At 36.7% G+C, this 24,267-nt stretch overlaps 1 protein-coding gene across 1 annotated transcript in view; it reads left to right on the top strand.

Moving 5' to 3' along the window:
- Positions 1-3,001: 3,001 nt before the first annotated feature.
- The window catches only part of serpini1 (serpin peptidase inhibitor, clade I (neuroserpin), member 1), a 43,322-nt gene continuing 22,056 nt past the window's right edge, over positions 3,002-24,267 (top strand). Inside the window, exons 1-5 of the mRNA XM_061925792.2 lie at positions 3,002-3,169; positions 8,816-8,922; positions 15,722-16,012; positions 18,572-18,802; positions 18,866-19,060. Of these exons, the coding sequence (XP_061781776.1) occupies positions 15,742-16,012; positions 18,572-18,802; positions 18,866-19,060 (697 nt within the window). The 5' untranslated portion in view covers positions 3,002-3,169; positions 8,816-8,922; positions 15,722-15,741. The remainder of the gene's footprint in view (positions 3,170-8,815; positions 8,923-15,721; positions 16,013-18,571; positions 18,803-18,865; positions 19,061-24,267) is intronic.

The following is a 24,267-nucleotide window of genomic DNA, read 5'->3' as shown; positions in this document are numbered from 1 at the left end:
TATCAAAAACCGACATCAATCTCCAAAGGATATCACCACATGGGCTCAGGAACACTTCAGAAAACCACTGTCACTAAATACAGTTGGTCGCTACATCTGTAAGTGCAAATTAAAGCTCTACTATGCAAAGCGAAAGCCATTTATCAACAACATCCAGAAATGCCGCCGGCTTCTCTGGGCCTGAGATCATCTAAGATGGACTCATGCAAAGTGGAAATGTGTTCTGTGGTCTGACGAGTCCACATTTCAAATAGTTTTTGGAAATATTCGACATCGTGTCATCCGGACCAAGGGGAAGCGAACCATCCAGACTGTTATCGACGCAAAGTTCAAAAGCCAGCATCTGTGATGGTATGGGGGTGCATTAGTGCCCAAAGCATGGGTAACTTACACATCTGTGAAGGCACCATTAATGCTGAAAGATACATACAGGTTTTGGAACAACATATGCTGCCATCTAAGTGCCATCTTTTTCATGGGCGCCCCTGCTTATTTCAGCAAGGCAATGCCAAGCCACATTCAGTACGTGTTACAACAGCGTGGCTTCGTAAAAAAAGAGTGCGGGTACTTTCCTGGCTCGCCTGCAGTCCAGACCTGTCCCCCATCGAAAATGTGTGGCGCATTATGAAGCGTAAAATACGACAGCGGAGACCCTGACTGTTGAACGACTGAAGCTCTACATAAAACAAGAATGGGAAAGAATTCCACTTTCAAAGCTTCAACAATTAGTTTCCTCAGTTCCCAATCGTTTATTGAGTGTTGTTAAAAGAAAAGGTGATGTAACACAGTGATGCCCTTTCCCAACTACTTTGGCGCGTGTTGCAGCCATGAAATTCTAAGTTAATTATTATTTGCAAATAATAAAAAAATAAAGTTTATGAGTTTGAACATCAAATATCTTGTCTTTGTAGTGCATTCAATTGAATATGGGTTGAAAAGGATTTGCAAATCATTGTATTCCGTTTATACTTACATCTAACACAATTTCCCAACTCATATGGAAACAGGGTTTGTAGTACATCATGCAAAAGCACAGATTCCAACCATTGAAATACTTTGTATAGTTCAAGACTTAGGGTCATTAGAAAACATCACTGCACATCATAATGACAGCTACAGTTTCTATCTTAAAGATCGAAAAAAATTATTTGGGAATGATCGGCGGGCCAGATTGAAAAGCTTAACGGGCCTTAATTTACCTAGGTCTGCCCTAAGTGTTGCTAAAAATCTATATGTTGTATTGGTTTGGAAAATAAAAAATATCAAAATGGCCTCCGCTTACTTTGACTTTTCAGTGTGTGGCCCTTAGTGAAAAAAAGCTTGGACACCCCTGTTCTATCTAGTAAGTTCTCACACTCCCATTGATTCCAGAGGGTGAAGATGGGTAAAAACGTGTCAGTGGGTAAGTTAATTGTGGGTTGCTGGTGTTTTGCCTATAAACTTATTCATACCAACCATTCATTATCTAACAGTCATCGATAACCGGAGAAGTAAACGTTGTTACCACAAAATGCATACTTGCCAACCTTGAGACCTCCAATTTCGGGAGGTGGGGGGCGTGGTCGGGGGTGGGGCGGGGCGTGATTGGGGGCGTGGTTAAGAGGGGAGGAGTATATTGACAGCTAGAATTCACCAAGTCAAGTATTTCATGCATATATATATATATATATACACACACACACATATATTTATGTGTATATATATATATATATATATATATATATATATATATATATATATATATATATATATATATATATATATATATATATATATATATACATATATATCCTGAAAATATGCAAACAAAACTGTGTTTAGATAATTGATACTTCAAACTTGCTTAAATAAATATTAAGGAATATAACATAACTTGGCTTCTGAGAGCTTCAAAATGTAATGAATAAAATGCTAAAGTTGTTGATAAACAAGCAATTACTTTAATAATTAAATATGGTCATTTTAAATGAATTATTATGATAATTTAAAATGAATTATTTCAAATATGTTTATTTTAATGTATAATTCTATGGCTGGATGTAATAAGGAGTCAGAAAAAATACAAATAAAAATACAATTAATTTTGATGTTTTTAGCAAAATATAGTAAACATTTATTTAGTTTATTTTTTTAAAATTAATAAATATATTTATTTTTTAGGTAAGATAAACATAATAATACAATTTATCTCTAGTCTGGATGATTTAGTTCTTGTCACCCTGTTGTCCTCCCGTCATGAAAAAAGGCTGTCCTCACTCAGGTCCGCATGGAGCTGGAGGGGGCGCGGCCTCCAGCTCCGGCTGAAAATCGGGAGATTTTCGGGAGAATATTTGTCCCGGGAAGTTTTCGGGAGAAGCGCTGAATTTCGGGAGTCTCCCGGAAAATTCGGGAGGGTTGGCAAGTATGACAAAATGTAACTCATGTCTAACACTTTCAACGCCTTTGTGGAGTTTGTTTAACATTAAAAGGTAGTAAATAACCATTTTCAGTGACATTTAGTATGTTTTAAGCGCTTCGCGGGTGAGTTAGTGAGTAATTATTTTAATTGTAGTTCCCATTAGAAGTGTCCTCAATGTTAAACTATGGTACTCGCTATCTTCAGGACTACAAATCCCAACAGCACTCAAAGGCGGAAATACTGTGACAAACAAAACAGTACCGCGTTTGACAGGGTTGTGCTTTCGACAGCTCAGAACACACTATTTACACTGACTATGTTATAAATAATCATTAAATAGTGTACATACGTGAGGAAAAAGCCAAGTGTTCAGCGTAAACCTCCATGTCTCACCACATCAAGACAGTTGTCCCTCCGCCCTGTTGCTGTGGTAGTAAGTATTTGCTTCATCATGTCCACTACTTCTTTGCTCAAACCAGTACGAACAACATTGTGGATATATAAATATATATAAAATGACTTATTAGACCAACGCATTAAGGCTTAGTGGTTGGGTGAATGTAACTAACGACGCGGCGAAACAGAAAACTCTAAACGGGAATGATCTTTCCGATGTGATACTCTTTGACGGACAGTGTGTGGACCAATCGGCGTTAAGGGGGGCGGGGCCTGCGGCAAAACAGCAGGCAGTAATCTGCGGCGTCGGAGGAGAGCGGCAGTCAGCGCTCATCACCTCAACCATCTCAACCACCTCATCCACACTGGGCATCGGTAAGCGCAGTTTTACACTCGTCAAGTCAGTAATATTTCAACAATTATCTTTATAAAGATGCAGTTTTTGTGATCTAATTGTGTCTCATAATTATGTCCATCTATGTGCATATAGGGACAAGCGGTATGAAATGGATGGATGGATGTGCATATTTTGTCATGAATGTGGAATTGTGTGAGTGAGAATGTCATTCTTTGCTGTGGGGGAAATAATAAGAAAATTGTATTTTCCCCATTCAAATTTGTATTATTATTTATTTTATTATTTTTAGTGCCTGTTGCCGTGTCAATCAATTCATGCATCCGGTGTGGTGGCTTTTTGTCCTTGAAATACATGATGGCACAGGCGCTGTGAGTGTGAATTTACGAAGCAGATTGTAATATCCTGCTCCTATTCTCCCCTGACAACTCACCCACCCTGTAACACACACACACACACACACACACACACACACACACACACACACACACACACACACACACATTTGCAGGTATAAATCTACCTCCAATCTAATTGTACCGTATATGACAAAAAAGTGTAATCGACATTGTATTTGATTATTCAGTCCAAAATAAGTATCTGACGCAACTAAATTTAATTATTAAAAAACAAAAACAAAGAAAATACCATCCATTTATTTTATTTGCACCGTTTGTCTTAAACACATGTTCATTTGTATATGTTAATACATAAGAAAGTTATCAAAATGCAAACATTCTTCAATCTTATGGATGGGGTTCTTCGACTTTTTGACCTCGGGACCCAACTTTTTCTAGACAGAGCGGCCTGGGGCACACACAAATAATAACACTGAATTAGTCATCTTGATTTTAATCATACTTAATAATTATATCTAGCCTACCGTGTGTTATTCACAGAAGTTATTTGATTAAAACATAAACCTTAGGCTGAGGCCAGGCTGGTTAGAAAAATAAATACCAACCAAATATATTGCATAAGAAGGGACTAAATAACTGATGAAAAATAGATTCATGTGTAGTTATGTAGTACTAAAATAAATTAATAATGAACATGTTTCTTAACTAAACTGTCTATAAAATTAAAGTGAAGGCTAATATACAGCTTAACTACTTTAGTCATATTTTTTGCGCTTTTCTACGACTTTAGCCCCAGACTTCTTCTGTTTGTTTGAGATTGTCATGACTGCCACAAGTGGTGGAAAAGTGTATTACAACTGCGACCCGTACGGACCACAGCTGAGAAACAGATTTTTGATGGCCCTGTTGGGGAAGCTTGCGATCCAACAATGGCCCCCAGCTCTGTGGTTAAGAAACATTGTTATAAGGTATATGTTCAGATTCCACGTTTCCCACTAGGATGAATTGTATTTGGTCAAATTAATTCCAAACTGCCACTAGTGCGGGCTTTTTGTGGCCAGAAACAAAATTTGGTTTGTGGCCTCATTTCGGTCTTTTTAATATTATTAGTGTTTAATTGTATAAGGCAGGGGTGTCAAACTCGTTTTCATTGAGGGCCACATGGCAGTTATGATTGCCCTCAAAGGGCCGCTTTTAACAATTAGTGCTATATGAATATACGTGTATATAGATAATACATTAACAATATTTTTTTTACATAAGCTGCAAAAAAAAAAATTAAATTTTACTTTGAAAACTGGCAGCTCAGTCATCAGAATTTTCCAGTAAAAGCAGTGGGTTTTTTACAGCATGTAAAAAAATTGAATAAATGGAATGGAATGGGGAAAAAATACCACTGTTTTTAGCCGTAAAATTGAAGCCGCCAGTTAGTTTTTTTTACCGTAAAATCTTGTTGGTTTTTTTGTTGGTTTTTTAATATTTTAGTGTATTACTGTGTATGGAAAAAAACGGTACCAAAGTTGATTTCACGGTAAAAAAAAACCCTCAGATGGCGGAATTTAACCGTAAAATTTATTGTCAGTTTTACAGTCTACAATTTAATTGATCATTTGTGTTGAAATCATAACTCAAGCAGATATTTAAATACAGTATTTATCTTTATTTTAACCACAAAAAAAAATTGGAAATACATGATAATTTAATAATTTGATTTTGATAATCCATCCATCCATCCATCCATTTTCTACCGCTTGTCCCTTTTGGGGTGGCGGGGGGTTCTGGAGCCTATCTCAGCTGCATTCGGGCGGAAGGCGGGGTACACCCTGGACAAGTCGCCACCTCATCGCGGGGCTGATTTTGATAATATTGAATTCAAAAAAATATGCAGTTCCATTCAGTACATGATTTTTAATGTCAAAAGGGGAAAAAACTAATATTTCGTAAGAAAAGATTAAGCATTTTATTAACGCATGTTATTTCCAGGTTTTCACGGGCCACATAAAATAATGTGGCGGCCCCGGGCCTTGAGTTTGACACCTGTGGTATAAGGTATTAAAGGTATTAAAATATAAACAGTGCACATCAATATTGACGCTGTCAGACCCTTTCTTGGTCAGTTTTCCTTATTCCATTCCTGACATTTCCTGAAAGTCCAATCAAAATCCGCCCTGAACTTTTTGAGCTATGTTGCTAATGCTAACTAACAAACAGACGGACCAACAAAGTGAATACAAAACCTCCTGGTGGATTAATTAATCGACAGATAAATGAGATTGCGTGGCTGTTTGGCCTGTACCCGTCCTAACATGCCGCAAGAGGGTTCACTCTTTGCTGTTCTAGTACTTTTTGAGCACATTCAACAATAACATGATACCAATAATTTTGTTCATTATAACCGTGATGTGAAATTCCATATTGTTACATCCCTATCTTGAAACAAAATACTTTTAAGTGGCGATCATAGTACCTTAGTTTTTACAGTGTACTTGCTCCCCTCCTTTTGCAGGTGTGTGTTTGTCGTGCTCAGCGCCTTTGAGCAATGTCAGTGTGTGTGTGTGTGTGTGTGTGTGTGTGTGTGTGTGTGTGTGTGTGTGTGTGTGTGTGTGTGTGTGTGTGTGTGTGTGTGTGTGTGTGTGTGTGTGTGTGTGTGTGCCTATTCCTTCCAAGCACTGCACTAATTGCACTTCAATAATTAAATGTCAGTCCAATCAGCCTTGCAAAACCAAACAAGACAAGGGATGCAGGGTCGCTCGCTGAGTGCGTGCACGTGACGACCAGAACTTTCCAAATATGTGTGTGTTTTTGTGTCAGTCGAGAACATGCAGTACTGAGTGTGTACCTTCACAGGCTTAAAAAAAATAATAAAAACACCGTGCTCCGCTTGCATGGCACAAAACAAACCGTAATCTAGGTTTGTCCTGAAAAACCTGCAGCGCATTCACGCTGACAGTTGCTGAGTCCGCGTTGTTCTAAAAATGTGGCGCTCACAGGAATTTGCTTAGAAGACACAATATCATAAGCGCAGTGCAATAGATTTTTTTAAGTGTTTAATTTAAATACATTAGTACCTCAACTTAATTGGTTTTGTGACAGAACTCTTAACTCAAAACACTTGTATCTCGAATCACCGTGTGAAATCAATAGATTTGTGCTTGAACCCGCTTAAACCGTCACAATTTTACCAGGTAACATGCCTTTTAAAAGGTAAGACACAAGTTTAGATAACAAATATTGTATGAAACAACAACAACACAATAGATCAGCGGTTCTCAAACTTTTTTCCAACAAGTACCACCTCAGATACATTGGCGTAGTAGGCATAAGTATTCATTAAAAACAAGGCAGGGGTTTTATTTAACAAGTATATTTAGTCATTTTGCCCACTGTAACATTGCATAGTTTGAACAGCAACACTGAGTTTGAATATCAATCAATCAATTAATGTTTATTTATATAGCCCTAAATCACGTGTCTCAAAGGGCTGCACAAGCCACAACAACATCCTCGGGTTAGATCCCACATAAGGACAAGTTATGAAGGAACCTCAGCCACTTTATCCCAAACACACTTTAGTGTGTATATATGTATATTTGTCTATATTTTTATATATATATATATATATACAGTAAAAAAATGGTACAATGGGTTATACTTGTATAGCGCTTTTCTACCTTCAAGGTACTCAAAGCGCTTTGACACTATTTCCACATTCACCCATTCACACACAAATTCACACACACACATTCACACACTGATGGCGGAAGCTGCCATGCAAGGCCCTAACCACGACCCATCAGGAGCAAGGGTGAAGTGTTTTTTTTCAAGGACACAACGGATGCGACTAGGTTGGTAGAAGCTCGGGATCGAACCAGGAACCCTCAGGTTGCTGGCACGGCCACTCTCCCAACCGCGCCAGGCCGTCCCCATATATATATATATATATATATATATATATATATATATATATATATATATATATATATATATATATATATATGTATGTACAGTATATATGTATGTGTATATACTGTATATAAATGTGTATATGTATATACTGTATATGTATGTATATATATATATATATATATATATGTATGTATATGTGTATATACTGTATATGTATATATATGTATATACTGTATATATATGTGTGTATATGTATATACTGTATATATGTATATATACGTGTATATGTATATACTGTATATATATGTATGTATATGTGTATGTACTGTATATATGTATGTATATATATATATGTGTATATAAATGTATATATATGTATATATATGTGTATATATGTATATAGGTATATATATGTATGTATATATATGTATATATATATATATATGTATGTATATATATGCATATATATACAAATATATATATATATATATATATATATATATATATATATATATATATATATATATATATATATATATATATATATATATATATATATATATGCATATGTATAAATGTTTATGTATATATATATATATATATATATATGTATGTATATAAATCATTAGTGGTCTGCTTTGTTTTCCTTACAGTTAGTCATCTTCTCAGTCCTCTACGTCCATAACTCCTTCTGCCTCTGTCCGCTGGTTAGTAAGATTAATAAAGGGTCGTTAACCTCTCTCTTCACCCTGTCAAGCGAACAGCGAGCACCCTGGGACTTCCGGCCGGTCCAGGAGCAAATTATGTCATTTTCTAACAAGGCGAGCAATCAGCAAATCCACTGAGACGAGGATGTGCTGCAGATAAGGGGGGTGTTAGTCTGATTAGTGCGAGGTTGCAATCACCTGCTCAAGTGCAGAGATAATTGAAGGGGATGATCCTACTGGCGCGGCTAAATGTAACATAGTGGGAACTAGGGATGGGTGTGACGATTGATTGGTCAATTGAATTATGGTTATCAATGCGCTTGATTATTCAGTGTGTCAAGAAGACAGATGGTCAACGCAAGCATGAACATGGGAAGAAGAAGCTGAAGTGGCTTGTTTTTTAAGAGACACTTTTATATTTGGCCTTAAAATTCACATATTGTATGTGAGATGGTCTGGTTTACGATCGTGATGTAAGTAAAGTGGAAAATATGGCAATGAACTGGATTGATTCAGACTAGGGATAGGCAATATTGCCTACAGTCTATCTTGTGATATATATTGCAGTGTCCAGCAATAGGGCTGAGTGATAAAACGATATCGATATATATATATCACAATAGACAAATAATCGGTATTAATTAAAAAAATGTGTTCGATAAAACGTGCGTAATAATTTTTTCTTCTTCACCAGAAGAAACCAGAAGTTGCAAAGCAAGGTTGGTTGCACCAACAAAGGCACCCGCTCTCTGGTAACTGAGCAACGCAGGAAGTGGGAGTGACACGCTAACAGCCAATCAGGTAAGAGTGTCATCTTGTTGTTTCGTGGTTGATTCGTTGCATGGAGTGAGAAGAGAGAGCAAAAATGAAGAAATTATGGATAAAAGAGTAAAAGTGACTTCGACAATGAGGCAGTTTTTTGGAATTTTTTTTTTTTTTTAAACGGACCGTAGTCAGACTATTGTGGTCTGTAAACATACTAGCCAACCCTCCCGGATTTTCCGGGAGACTCCCGAAATTCAGTGCCTCTCCCGAAAACCTCCCGGGACAAATTTTCTCCCGAAAATCTCCCGAAATTCAGGCGGAGCTGGAAGCCACGCCCCCTCCAGCTCCATGCGGACCTGAGTGACATGTCAACAGCCTGTATTCACGTCCGCTTTCCCACAATATAAACAGCGTGCCTGCCCAAACACGTTATAACTGTAGAATGATCGAGGGCAAGTTCTTGGTTTCTTATGTGGGTTTATTGTTAGGCAGTTTCATTAACGGCCTCCCAGCACGGTAACAACACACAACAACAGCAGTCATGTTTTATTCTACCGTAAAGCAGTTCGTCTGCCGTAAACAGCAATGTTGTTGTAAAATATTGAGTTGGAGGCAACAACCAGGCGAGGTGATGAAGTACGTCTCTTTACTGTAGACTTCAGAACAGACTCACACACTTGACGTCAGGTGCGCAACATCACGCAAATCGTTGGCCAACCAAAAGTAACCCCAGTACGCTATAGCCAACATTCACCAGGAGATGGCAACAGACAAACATAGATCACTCTATTACATTCCTCCCCTTTTATAAATGTAGAAGTTACTCAAAATAAATAAACAACCCAACCAAAAAATGCAGCAGCTCAATTAAAAAACTGTACTTAAGCCACATTCTTTTTTTTTTTAGTACTGAACTCTTAACCCTCATTTGTAAACAATAACATGCTTATTATACAAACAGTCTTTGTACACCTTTAACACAGATTTTTATACTGTCTTTAGAGATTCCGTTTTTTTGGTGGTACTCGAAACCTTTCTGGGTACCTGCGAAAGGGTGTTCAGAATGGTTAGAAAAATAGTGACAGAGAATAGAACAAGGATGGACGATTCAACCCTTAACTCAACAATGAGTAGATGAGTGTTATGTGTGTGTATATGTGTAAATAAATGAACACTGAAATTCAAGTATTTCTTTTATATATATATATATATATATATATATATATGTATATATATATATATATATATATATATATATATAAATAAATAAATAAATATATATATATAGCTAGAATTCACTGAAAGTCAAGTATTTCTGATATATATATGTATATATATATATATATATATGAAATACTTGACTTGATGAATTCTAGCTGTAAATATACTCCTCCCCTCTTAGCCACGCCCACAACCACGCCCCCGCCCCACCCCGACCACCCGAAATCGGAGGTATCAAGGTTGGCAAGTATGTCTGTAAATGATACAAGGCGCTCATCCCCACCAAGACCAGTAATACCACTTCACCTTAGCCGCGCTCACCCTTTAGAGCACAGTCGTAACTTCCTGGCACTCAACCTGCAGAAAATTGTTCTTCTCAGGAAATATATATACATAGTTAAATGTTGTTACCCACATACGAAAAACGAGCAGCACTCTTTGAAACAGTCAATTATTCATCAGGCACCGCATCCCAGCAACAGTGGCGCAAGTGAGCGCTCCTTCAGCGCAGCAGGGCGCATTTTAGAGGCCAGGCGCTCTCGCATGAATCCTGGCACTGTAGATGCCATTTTATTCCTGCATAGTGCTAACAAAAAAAAAAAGTAAGTAGACATACGGTTGGATATGTTAAACGAATTAGTCTACGTTACCTAGACTGTACCAAACAAGCCCATGTCTAACCTATATTGAGTTCGGTCAGCTAAATCATTTTGATGGTTACGTGTTGTTTGGGCGCACTACAATGCAAAGGAATTAAGGCAATTGCGTTGTTTATTGTGTTTTTTTTCTATTCGAGATATACTACTATGTGTGAATAATTATTTGGCCTCGCTTTCAAGTGAAGCGCATCTCTGATTGGCGACAATATAAGGCTATTTAGCCTGCTTTGTTTGTCGCGACCGTCTATTTTCATTATAATTCAAGTTTGATGATAAAGTGCAGTCTGATGGGTTTGATTTCCCCCCTTCAGCTATTTGCCTTGGCCAATAAGTTGCAGGTAATTTATTATTATTATTTATTTAATTTATTTTTGTTTAAATAGAGATGACATACATATGTTATTGTATAATTTAAGTTTGTGCGCGTGATTGACAGCCTAAGGTTTATGAGGCACATTTTTTATTTATTTTTTTATTTAAACTTAAAAACGTATGAGCCTATGCCTACAACATAGGCTATGTGTTTGTCTTTATTTTCCTGCCCGTCGTTGACAATGGAGATTGTCTGATATTTTGTCATGGCTGCAGATCAATCAATAAAGGTTCATCTTTGTCGCGAAATTGTTCACTGCTTCACTGTGCACCCCGCCCTCGTCCCTATTTGAGCATTATAACGTTAACAAGTTAATATTCATTGAAATAAATTCAGAACATTTTTTTTACCTAACGAAAATATAGGCCTAGTCTTTCTAAAACATTTTTTTAACTTCTTAAAAGCCTCGTTCTGCTCGCTGCAACTGCGCACACAAAGTGTGAGGAACGCACTCCTGATCTGAGGGCATTGGCAACAATAGTCAACACTTTCTTAATGGAAATGACAATAATATTATAATAATGATAAATAATATTATCACGCATTAATATCTCTTAGCCACTAATGCGTGGCACGCATTGAATGTCTCTGCTGCATTGGATCAGTCTCTTTTCTTTAACAGGCAAAAGCTTTATAACCTCACTAATGCCTTGCATCGTCTATATTAGATATATAACAACGGGCGGGTGCGGGCGGGTGTGGTTTTGATAGAATGTTGGTTCGGGTGGATGGCGGATGGTTGACGACTTTTGTGATGCGGTTGCGGATGAAATAACTGCCTATCCGCGCATCTCTAATATACATAATTATTCTAACAGATGGGTTTAACTCCAGCGGAACCTCAAGTCCAACACTGTCGGTCCAGAAATCTAAAACGTGGTCTGGAGCTCCAACTCCGACAGTTTGAAAATAAATAGTCGAGTGAGGTTATCTCTTCAGTACGCCTGCATCAATCACATGCTGTTGCCTAGGCAACCCTGTCTTACGCAAGAAGGTGCAGGTCAGAGTGAACGTGTGCAGATGTGATCCAAACATGTGAGTCGTGTCCATGTTCACTCAAGTCCCGCGGCCTGCCGGGCGTGCAGGCGCAAGGTGTGAGGTTTAAATGGCAGCAAGGATTACGCTGCCTGTTTGACGTCACTTTTTTTAATTGCGCAAATGTCAACTGGCGGATTACGACGGAGAGAGGGATCGCTTTTTTAAAAAAGCGGGTCAGTTTAATGGCATGGAATTAATCACATTGTCGAGATTAGAGGATTTTCCAGATGATTTGGTTGTGTTGGTCACAAAGCTTAGTGTGGGGTTTCCGTCCTCACTTGCAAGGCATGCTGGGAACCCTACATATAAACTTCCCAAAGTGGAGCCACAAAGCCACACACAAATGTTCATTTTAAGAATTTTAAGTGGTATTTTTGCCTCATTCTTTTAAGGGGGGGAACACAGTCATGATCTCCTATGACAATTATCATAGTTTCTGGTATTTTGTTTTATTTCCTGTCCAGCGTTCTTATTTTTGTCTCGGTTTCCTGTTTTCCTTCTTTTGGCCTCTACCTCTTCTGACTGAGCATCTGTCTCTGATTGGCATTCAGGACACACTTGTTCCTGGTTGCCAATCAGGATGCTTTTCATGCCAGCCGTGTCATCTGGACGGTTGCATAGCTTTCCCAATGCTTCCTGTGACTGTTTTTTTTTTCCTTTTGCACTTCCCTGCTGTTTACCTGCACTTTGCCTGCCATATCTGCTTCCTGTGTTCACGATCAACACTACCGTGACAAAGACTTTAACACACGTGTAGATAACAACATGAACAATTGCATCGATCATTTTGCACATGAACAATGTGTTAATAGCAGCAATTATGATTTATTTAACACATAAACCAGTGCATACAACAACATGCCGAACAAGGCTTAGGTCAGGCTGATTACAAAATCAAATACACTGCAAAAACACACATATAAAACTGATGAAAGATACATCTATTTGGGGTGTTTTTCAAGTTTATTTAAACTATGCGAGAAAGTTACACCCCAGGAATAATCCAATCATTCATATGATTTAAAAATAAAAAAAAATTGACATTAATTTTATAAAATTTTTGTATTATTTTAAATATTAACGATACATTGAAAAACAATTGTAGCCCAGTTTGGTAGTTACTTTTTGGTCAATAACTTATTTTATGCAAGTTTTTCAAAAGAAAAAAAAAGGAATAATCATTTGTTCAAAATGGCATTTAAAGGGGTTCAAATAAATGAATAAAAACATGACACGGTTGTTATTTTAATTTAGTTGATTGAGAGATTTGAGCAAAAACAGAAGAAAAAACATTAATCTAAAAATGTTTTATATACGTTTAACTCTCTGAGGACTTAATGCTACTTAACTGCTATTAAATTATATACTCCCCAGGGAGTAAAATTGTGTTTTTTTATTATTTCAGTTTATCAGTAGATACACTTTGGGGAACGGTTGTCTAAAAACAGTAAAATGTAAAAAGTTTGTAAAAAAAAAAAAAAAAAAAAAAAAACTGCCGTCAAATGGCGGATGACTTTTAGAAAATGCGTAGGCGGATCGTCGTCGACAATGTCATGCATTTTTATTTTTTATTATTAGACAAATATATATAGTAAATATACATGTTCCATACAATGAGCCATATTATATCAGTACGAGGAAAGACGTCATTGTATCTCGTATCAATGTTAGCATTTAAGCTAGCTAGCAATGAGCGCTAGCTTGCTTTAATAATTAATAATTATCAAAGTGCATATATCACTATTTTCCAATAATTTTCATACAGAATGGTGTACTAACCGTCCACAGTTTTACTGCAGGGTTGTTATAAATACTGTTAATTGTTACTTACCTACTAAACCAAATTTCAGGGTTAAAAAAAATCCAACGCCGCCATGTGGCGTATTTGTCAGAAATATGATGGCTCAGCTGAAATAGTAGGGGAGAATGTTTTGACAAACTTACACCCGTTTCAGAAGTAGGTGTTCCTAGGCAAGGGCAGTGATATTGTAGCTGCCACCTATTGTTGTGGACACATTGTTTTGTCACCTGCACATGCAATAACTAATATTTACAAACCAGCAGACTGGGTAACTTTCCTTACAAAGGACATTGATTAACCGTAATTTTAGTTTCTTTTCGGCGTGTTGTGATCAGGGTATTATTCAAACGGTTCCGATATACCGACCCTTTACATTGTGACGCCGGTGAGCTACGGTGTGTAGTGATTACATCGATATTTTTTAGCATCACAAAATCTTTTTTCGTTTTTTTTTTTATTTATGTTATGTTTATAAACTCAGGCAATATGTCCCTGGACACATGAGGACTTAAATCATGACCAATGTATGATCCTGTAACTACTTGGTATCGGATCGATACTCAAATTTGTGGTATCATCCAAAACTAATGTAAAGCATTCAAACAACAGAAGAATAAGTGATTATTACATTTTAACAAAGTGTAGATAGAACATGTTAAAAGAGAAAATAAGCAGATATTAACAGTAAATGAACAAGTAGGTTAATAATTCATTTTTCTAACACTTGTCCTTAATAATTTTGACAAAATAATAGAATGTAAATTGACATAATATGTTACTGCATAAGTCAGCAGCTAAATTAGGAGCCTTTGTTTGCTTACTTTCTACTAAAAGACAAGTTGTCTAGTATGTTCACTATTTTATTTTAGTGACACAATTGCAATAAGAAACATATGTTTAATGTACCGTAACATTTTTTTGTCAAAATAAAGCCAATAGTGCAATTTTTTGTGGTCCCCTTTATTTAGAATATTATCGAAAAGTACTGAAAAGTATCAAAATAACCGAAATAATATATATATATATATATATATATATATATATATATATATATATATATATATATGTGTGTACATGGCCTTCCGAAAGTCCTGACTTAAACGTATGGACAATGCTGAAGAAACAAGTCCATGTCAGAAAAACCAACAAATTTAGCTGAACTGCACCAATTTTATCAAGAGGAGTGGTCAAAAATTCAACCAGAAGCTTGTGGATGGCTACCAAAAGTGCCTTATTGCAGTGAAACTTGCCAAGGGACATGTAACCAAATATTAACATTGCTGTATGTATACTTTTGACCCAGCAAATTTGGTCACATTTTCAGTAGACCCATAATAAATTCATAAAAGAACCAAACTTCATGAATGTTTTTTGTGACCAACAAGTATGTGCTCCAATCACTCTATCACAAAAAAATAAGAGTTGTAGAAATGATTGGAAACTCAAGACAGCCATGACATTATGTTCTTTACAAGTGTATGTAAACTTTTGACCACGACTGTGTATCTCTGTCTTCTCTCCTCCGTCCTCCTCCTGCCCTTCACTTCTTTCGAGCGCTCCTTAAACACATTTGTCTCTGTCCATTTCCCGTAATCCACGTCATTCTCATGAATTCCTCCTCATCCCCCTGTCCACACCTCTGTGGCCGCCCAGTCCTAGATTTACTCCGTTCACTCATCCTCCGCACGTGTTTCTCTCGCTCCTTTGACAATCACCCTCCTCCTCTTTGTCCACCTCTTCCAGAACGAGCTATCGCCGCAGCAATGTGTATGCTGGACGTATCGGCCCCTCTCCTCCTCTTCCTCTTCGTCCTGTTGCCGGGCTACGGTTGCCGAGCGGCGGACGTTCCGGAGGACGCGACGTCGGATTTCTCTGTCAGGCTGTACCATCGGCTGCAGGCGGCGGGGAGCCAGGACAACATTGTCTTCTCCCCCCTGAGCTTGGCGGTGGCCCTGGGCATGGTGGAGCTGGGAGCCAAGGGAGTGTCGCTGGAGGAGATCCGACACGCCGTTGGATTTAACCACTTGTTGCCAGGTGAGGAAGCATACCGGTACTTGGTTTTAGCTTCGGCCTGCAGGTCAAAGACTTGATGCACATTGTAGCTCAGTACAGCTCTTTTTGTTTTTGTAAACATTTTTTCATTAGATTTTTCACATACATAGTCCAGAAATACTTTTTTTTTTTGCTCCCCCAAACAAGTAACCCACAAGAATTATATATAAAATTGGAATTATATGTAAGTACAGGCAAATATTGACATGAAGCCACAATGTCCCCAACACGGTGCAGCAATACACAAAAGCAGACAAAAGACTCATCAATTTTCCACCATTCAAACACTTTTTAATCGGGGTTAAATTTCAGATCAGTCTCTTGTACATATTTTACGAAACCACCCCATATTTCCTGAAACTAGCTCAGTACAGTTCTGCTGTAATTATTGTGAGTTTAGACTTTGGAAGTGGACCAGGGTCTTGTGCAACGTAAATAAAGCCTCTGTGGTCTAATAAACCAGAGTTTATGATGCGAACTAAGGGGTAAGCGATAGTGGAAATGTTGGTATCGATTTGATACCAAGTAAATACAGGGCTTGTATCGCTGATAGTGATCATGGAAGCAATTCATTGATGGCAAGACATAGCATGACCACCTAAAACACCAGCAATACAAAATACCCTCATCTCAAAAAAAAATAATAAAAAAAGTTTTAAATTAATATGTAAAATACATACAATTAAAAAAGTAATAGTAATAATAGCAATAATTACAATGAAAGATAATACAATAAAAATGTAAAACCTTTAAACAGTTTAAAATGTTCTGTAAAAAGCCTGATTAAAAATGTGTTGTTAATTTACAATAAAAACATTTTCTTTGTACTAGTGATTTTTTTCTTAAATAATTGTGTTTAACTATTTTTTTATTGTAATTTATATGTGTATTTTTTTTATTTTTTTTAAATATATTTTTCCTAAATAATTGTGTTTAACAATTTTTTAAATTGTAATTTATATGTATATTTTTGTTTATATAGTTTTATGCATGTATATATATATATATATATATATATATATATATATATATATATATATATATATATATATATATATATATATATATATATATATATATATATATACATACACACACAAATATATATATAATATACCCACATATATATATATATATATATATATATATATATATATATATATATATATATATATATATATATATATATATATATATATATATATATATATACATACACACACAAATATATATATAATATACCCACATATATATATATATATATATATATATATATATATATATATATATATATATATATACACATATATACACACACACACACACACACACACACACACACACACACATATATATATATATATACACTGTATATATACATGTATATATATAGATACATACTGTATATCAAAGACATTAAAAGTAAATTAAATTAAAGTTACACACATATATATGTATATATGTGTATATATAATATATTTATGTGTTTATACATATATACTGTATATATGTGTGTATATATATATATATATATATATATATATATATATATACACACACAAATATACACACACATATATATATGTGTGTATGTATGTATATGTATAAAATATATATATATGCGTGTCTGTGTGTGTATATATATATATATATATATATATACAGTATATATATGTATAAACACATATATATATTATATACTGTATATACACATATATATGTTTGTGTATATATATTATATATACACATATATATGTATATATAATTTTATTGAATTTTAATGTGTTTGATATACAGTATGTGTGTATATATATATACCGTATATATACATACGTCTGTGTGTGTGCATGTATATATGTATATCTGTATGTATATGTACTTATATATGTATATGTACAAATGTGTGTGTGTGTGTGTGTGTGTGTATATATATATATATGTATATCTATGTAAGTATGTGTGTATATATATATATATATATATATATATATATATATATATATATATGAAAATATATAGATATGTACAAATATACATATATATATATATATATATATATATATATATATATATATATATATATATATATATATATATATATATATATATATATATATATATATATATATATATATATATATATATAAGAATAAAAAACATAATTAATAATTGCAAGCAGATACTTTAAAGCCAGTAGTACTTAATTGCACATTTTCGTCTTCACAATACGATGAATGTACAGTAAAATCCATTTATATTCTGGGAATGGATTTATTCTTGTAATTCTATGACTTTATTGTTTAATTGGGTTTTTTCTCCCATTGTGGCCCTAATACTCTCTCATAGAAGTGTACGCTGTATGCCCTGAAAAGGACGTTCAAATGTTGCACTGGTCCAGTTTCTCGCCATGGAATCCACTAATTAGTTTTTCCTTGAGGCACATAAATGCACCCTTTTCTCCGGGAGTGCATGAGGAACAAACTTTTCCTTTATTAATATTTTCTCTCTGCCTTTTCTTATGAATATACGTGTGTCATTCAGGCGTGGAGTTCTCTCTGCTCCAGAACCTGACCGCCGCCTTCTCTGGGGATGACAGCCAGTACACGGTCCGCTTTGCCAACAGTCTCTTCCTGCAGGAGGGCATCACCTTTAACCCCGAATTCCTGCATGTGATGAGCAAGTATTTCAAGGCCAATGTGGAGACCGTCGACTTCAGCGACTCGGTAGCTGTGGCCGAGCAGATTAGCAACTGGGTGTCGAATCACACAGAGGGTGAGTAGTGGAAGGTAGCCCAATTGGACCCACTTTGAGACAAAACTAAACACTTCCTTTTAGGTAAGATCCGGGACCTTATATCTTGCGAGGACTTTGGCGATGACACTCGTCTGAGCCTGGTCAACGCCGTCTACTTCAGGGGCTCGTGGAAAAACCAATTCAGGCCGGAAAACACCAGAACGTTCTCCTTCAGCAGAGATGATGGCTCGGAAGTCCAGACGCTCATGATGTACCAGCAGGGAGACTTCTACTATGGTAAGTCTTTATGGGGTTTTTTTTACTGACGAAGAAACAAAAAACGTGTTTGGTGCATCACTTCCGGTTTATGTGAAGTCACGCAAATTCACTTCCTGTTGTCATATTGCTTTGAGTATTGATCGATCTCTCTGTTCTAAGAGAGCACAGCCTGTGTGGTGTTCGGGACCCGTTTTCATTTTTTATTAAAAGAAAAATGATACAATTAATTAATTTTTCAAACTGAGACTCACTGACTTTGGCTCATTTTCTGTGAAGAACATATATCAGAATACATATTTAATGACCACACACCATACACCCCCCTACACATTTCTATTATATATAAGATGTCCGGGTCCACTGGACCCGGGGCTAATAAAAGTGTAGAAATTGATGTTCTGTGTACCACACACTCACACACACACACACACACACACACACACAACAGGCCTAGACAGGAGGAGGACAGAGTGTAGGTACACAGAACATCAGAGGGTCAAATGTGCGAGAAAATGAGAGCAGACAGTGTTGACAAACAATGTTGCAAACTTGTGTGGGAACCGCAGGTGCAGAAACACAAAAGAAGAATCCCTGTGGGATGCAGAAACTGGCAGAGAAATTTCCCGTGCAACGTTCTTATTGTTGTTACTCAGCCAGCGTTTGTGGGTCTGATGGACCCGTTGCATTTTGTGGCTTTTAATGCCTCACAATCAAACACTTTTATGTTAAAATACTGAACAGATGTTTACCTTATCCCAATAAACATCTGTTCAGTATTTTAACGTAAAAGTGTTTGATTGTGAGGCATTAAAAGCCACAAAATGCAACGGGTCCATCAGACCCACAAACGCTGGCTGAGTAACAACAATATGAACGTTACACAAGGGTTAATGTACACCATTAAATATGTTAGTTGCTCAGACAGTAATGTGTTCGTATAAGTTTAGATTGGGGAATGTTGTCTTTTAGTGGAGAAAGACGCTAACGTCTCTTGTTTTCATGTTAGCAGCTAAGCTAGCTAGTGCTAGCTTGCGTCTCCAGTAAATGGTCAGCGTTATCTGTCTGTGACTTGATCAAAGTGTTATTAACCACAGTTTCCCGATAATTTTAATTTAAAACGATAACACTAACTAATCGCTTTCTGGAAATGTGGCCCCCAAAACAATGTAGATGAATATCCCTGCTTTCTCAAGTAAAAGTAAGAGAAGTAGTCATCTAATTAATTACTTGAGCAAGAGTAAGTATTGAATTAAAAGACCCTACAGCAGGCACCACAAAAGATGCACATTTTACAGTCACCTGTGACATTATAACAGAGCTAATGTTAGCATAAGCGCAACTAAAAAAACATCTAGAACCGAAACATATCGAAAAAAATTTTTCTCAAGTTCAGTGATTCTCAAACTGTGGTACGTGTACCTCTAGTAGTACGTGGGCTCCATCTAGTGGTACGCCAAAGAATGCCTTGATTAAAGTACGGTGCTTTATTTTCCTATATTCAAATACAGTGTTACTGTTCAAATTGTGTGTAATGGTATAATGGCCAAATATTAAATATACTTGTTAAATAAAACCTCTTCCTTGTTTTTAACAAATACTTAGGCCTACTACGCTACTGTATTATAATGTTGGTCATTATTGTGGTACTTGGAGAGCCAAGTGTTTTCTGAGGTGGTGCTTTGTGAGAAAAAGTTTGAGAACCACTGGTCCAGTTGGCAGTAGGCTGAAATGTGAACATTTCTACCGACACAGATGACAGCTTATGATATAAATGTTCTTTTTCCTAGTTTGTAAGTAAACAATAAAAAGTTGTGCTGCTCGTCTGACGTCAGGCTCCGTTTGATTGATGAAATGGAGTCATGTGACCGTGCCCCCTGGAAGAAGTCTCTCTGATGAAGCCAAGAGAATGCGTTATGTGCAATCAATAATCATTACATTGTTAATAAATATACTGATGATATAAATTAATGTAGCAATCAGAATAAAACTCAGTACAACACACACTGCATAAAATCAGTGTTCAAAAAGAAGAAAAAAATTACAAAAATTAGGGGTATTTTATTTGAACTAAGCAAAATTATCTGCCAATAGAACAAGAAAATTTGGCTTGTCAAGACTTTCCAAAACAAGTAAAATTAGCTAACCTCAATGAACCCAATACTTAAAATAAGTATATTTTCACTAAGAACAAGTGCACTTTTCTTGGTAGAAAAAAAAAGACCTTTTTGCTCATTATGTTGAAAAATATTCCTAAATTAAATAAACGCGAGTGCCATTATCTTGACATAATGATATGCGGTTGGCATTATATTTCTTGGAACCAGCAAACTTATACTAAAAACTAATTTATTGTTCTTAATGAAAAGAAAACCGCTTTCTCTCGGGGTCTTCTAGCCGCTCAGGCAAATCATATGGTCTAAAAATTCAATTTTCCATCGATAACATGACATCATCGCGCCAAGTGTGTGCTCTTTCAGTCAATTTTTTATATATATATATTTTTTTTCAGTCAACTAGTGCTCATACATACAGCCCGGCCCCAGGCCAAAAACATTTTAATTGTAATTTTGAAGAATTTATCTGAATGTGCATGAACTATTTCTGTTCAAAATTGTTAGAAATGTCAAATGTTAAATGTTTAAGTATTAACTGTCAGTTTACTGTACTATGCCAACTGTACTACTATATGAGTACGTATTTTCTATTGTTTCATTGAAAATAAGACAGCAAAGTCCATTTGGCTGTCATCTGTTTTAATTATGAGACACAATTGTGTCAAAGTCCATCCATCCATCCATTTCCTACCGCTTGTGCCTATGATTTTTTTTTTTTTCATGCTTGAAATAAGAAATTATTACTTTAAAAAAGTAGTTTAATACTTGTAAGTGTTGATGACACAGCTTTGCAACAGTTGATATTCTAGTTTCAAGCATGTTTTACTCAATATAGGTCATAGCAACAAGCTGTAATATCTTACTGAGATCATTTAGGACTAAAACCCTTAAAACAAGTAAAACACTCTAGCATAAAATCTGCTTAGTGAGAAGAATTATCTTATCAGACAGAAAATAAGCAAATATCACCCTTATTTGAGATATTTAATCTTACTTAGATTTCAGTTTTTGCCGTGTAGTACAATTGGCATTTCTTCTTTACAAAAATACTCAAGTAAAAGTAAAGAGTATGTTGCTCTTTGAGTACCTTGAAGGGAGAAAAGCGCTGTACAAGCAGAACCTGTTTACATTTTAGCAGGTTTACGTGAATAAAGACAGCTTTAGTACGCTTTGTGTTTGAGTGAAGCAATAGACTGCGACACTGCAAAATATATATATATTTTTTTTTTTATCTGAAGGGCTGCCAAAGGAAATTACATCATCCTCTCACTGCCTCACTTGTAAACTTGGTGCATTTGAGCTATTTTGGTGCAGTGCGATTGCACACTGGCACACACACCAACATTCACACGGTGCTCACGTACTGATGTAAACATGCCTGCTTGTTTGCAGGGAGTTTTATCGCGCGGGGCATGTGTGTGTGTGTATGTGTGAGGTTTGAAGAATAGGCACAGGTCCTTCGAGAGAAGCCTGTGTTTTCATTTTCATTTATGAGGGAAGATCATGTTGTGTTCAGTTAAACAATGTCTGCAACGAGGTTAGCTCAACTTTGCAAGTCAAGAAGAAAGCGAGCGTAGGAGGAATGCCAAACATGAAACTTTTTGATATTTTCCTTTTTAAATCTTTAATGCAGGGGGTTCTTAACCTTTTTAACCTCAGGGCCCAACTTTTCCACTACAGAAGAGCCCGGAACCCACTCAAATAATAACACTGAAATAGTCATCTTCCTCTTGGATTTATTCGTATTCAATAATTATATCTAATCTGCTTTCAGTTGGAATGGTAGGAAATCATGTGTTATTCACAAATATTATAATCAAGGCTTAGGTCAGGCTGATTACAAAAATAAGTACTAATTAAAAATACTGCAAAAGAAGGGACATTTACATGCAATTACGCAGTCTAACTAAATTGATAATACAATTTTGAATACAGCTTCACCAATTTAGTCATATATTTTGCGCTTAAGAAACTTCTCTATGACTTTAGCTCCAGACTTCTTCTGTTTGTTTGATATTGTCATTACTGCCATCAGTGGGGGAAACGTGTATTAAAACGGAGTACCGCTGCGACCCAAACAAACAACAGCTGAGAAACAAATTATTTTTGGCTGGCATCTAGGAGCCCTCTGGTTCCATCCATCCATCCATCTTCTTAAAGTTAAAAGTTAAAGTACCAATGATTGTCACACACACACTAGGTGTGGCGAGATTATTCTCTGCATTTGACCCATCACCCTTGATCACCCCCTGGGAGGTGAGGGGAGCAGTGGGCAGCAGCGGTGGCCGCGCCCGGGAATCATTTTGGTGATTTAACCCCCAATTCCAACCCTTGATGCTGAGTGCCAAGCAGGGAGGTAGTGGGTCCCATTTTTATAGTCTTTGGTATGACTCGGCCGGGGTTTGAACTCACAACCTACCGATCTCAGGGCGGACACTCATCTGGCTCCTCTCGATGTGGAGGAGCAGCGGCTTTACTTTGAGCTCCTCCCGGATGACAGAGCTTCTCACCCTATCTCTAAGGGAGAGCCCCGCCACCCGGCGGAGAAAACTCATTTCGGCCGCTTGTACCCGTGATCTTGTCCTTTCGGTCATAACCCAAAGCTCATGACCATAGGTGAGGATGGGAACGTAGATCGACCGGTAAATTGAGAGCTTTGCCTTCCGGCTCAGCTCCTTTTTCACCACAACGGATCGATACAGCGTCCGCATTACTGAATACGCCGCACCGATCCGCCTGTCGATCTCACGATCCACTCTTCCCTCACTCGTGAACAAGACTCCGAGGTACTTGAACTCCTCCACTTGGGGCAAGATCTCCTCCCCAACCCGGAGATGGCACTCCACCCATTTCCGGGCGAGAACCATGGACTCGGACTTGGAGGGGCTGATTCTCATCCCAGTCGCTTCACACTCGGCTGCGAACCGATCCAGTGAGAGCTGAAGATCCTGGCCAGATGAAGCCATCAGGACCACATCATCTGCAAAAAGCAGAGACCTAATCCAGCAGCCACCAAACCAGAACGCCTTGACTGCGCCTAGAAATTCTGTCCATAAAAGTTATGAACAGAATCGGTGACAAAGGGCAGCCTTGACGGAGTCCAACCCTCAC

The sequence above is a fragment of the Nerophis lumbriciformis genome, linkage group LG30 (genome assembly GCF_033978685.3).
Source record: "Nerophis lumbriciformis linkage group LG30, RoL_Nlum_v2.1, whole genome shotgun sequence".
In the NCBI taxonomy this organism is placed as follows: Eukaryota; Metazoa; Chordata; class Actinopteri; order Syngnathiformes; family Syngnathidae; genus Nerophis; species Nerophis lumbriciformis.
The sequence above is the reverse complement of the archived record's forward strand: the minus strand, read 5'-3'. Positions and strand labels throughout refer to the sequence as shown.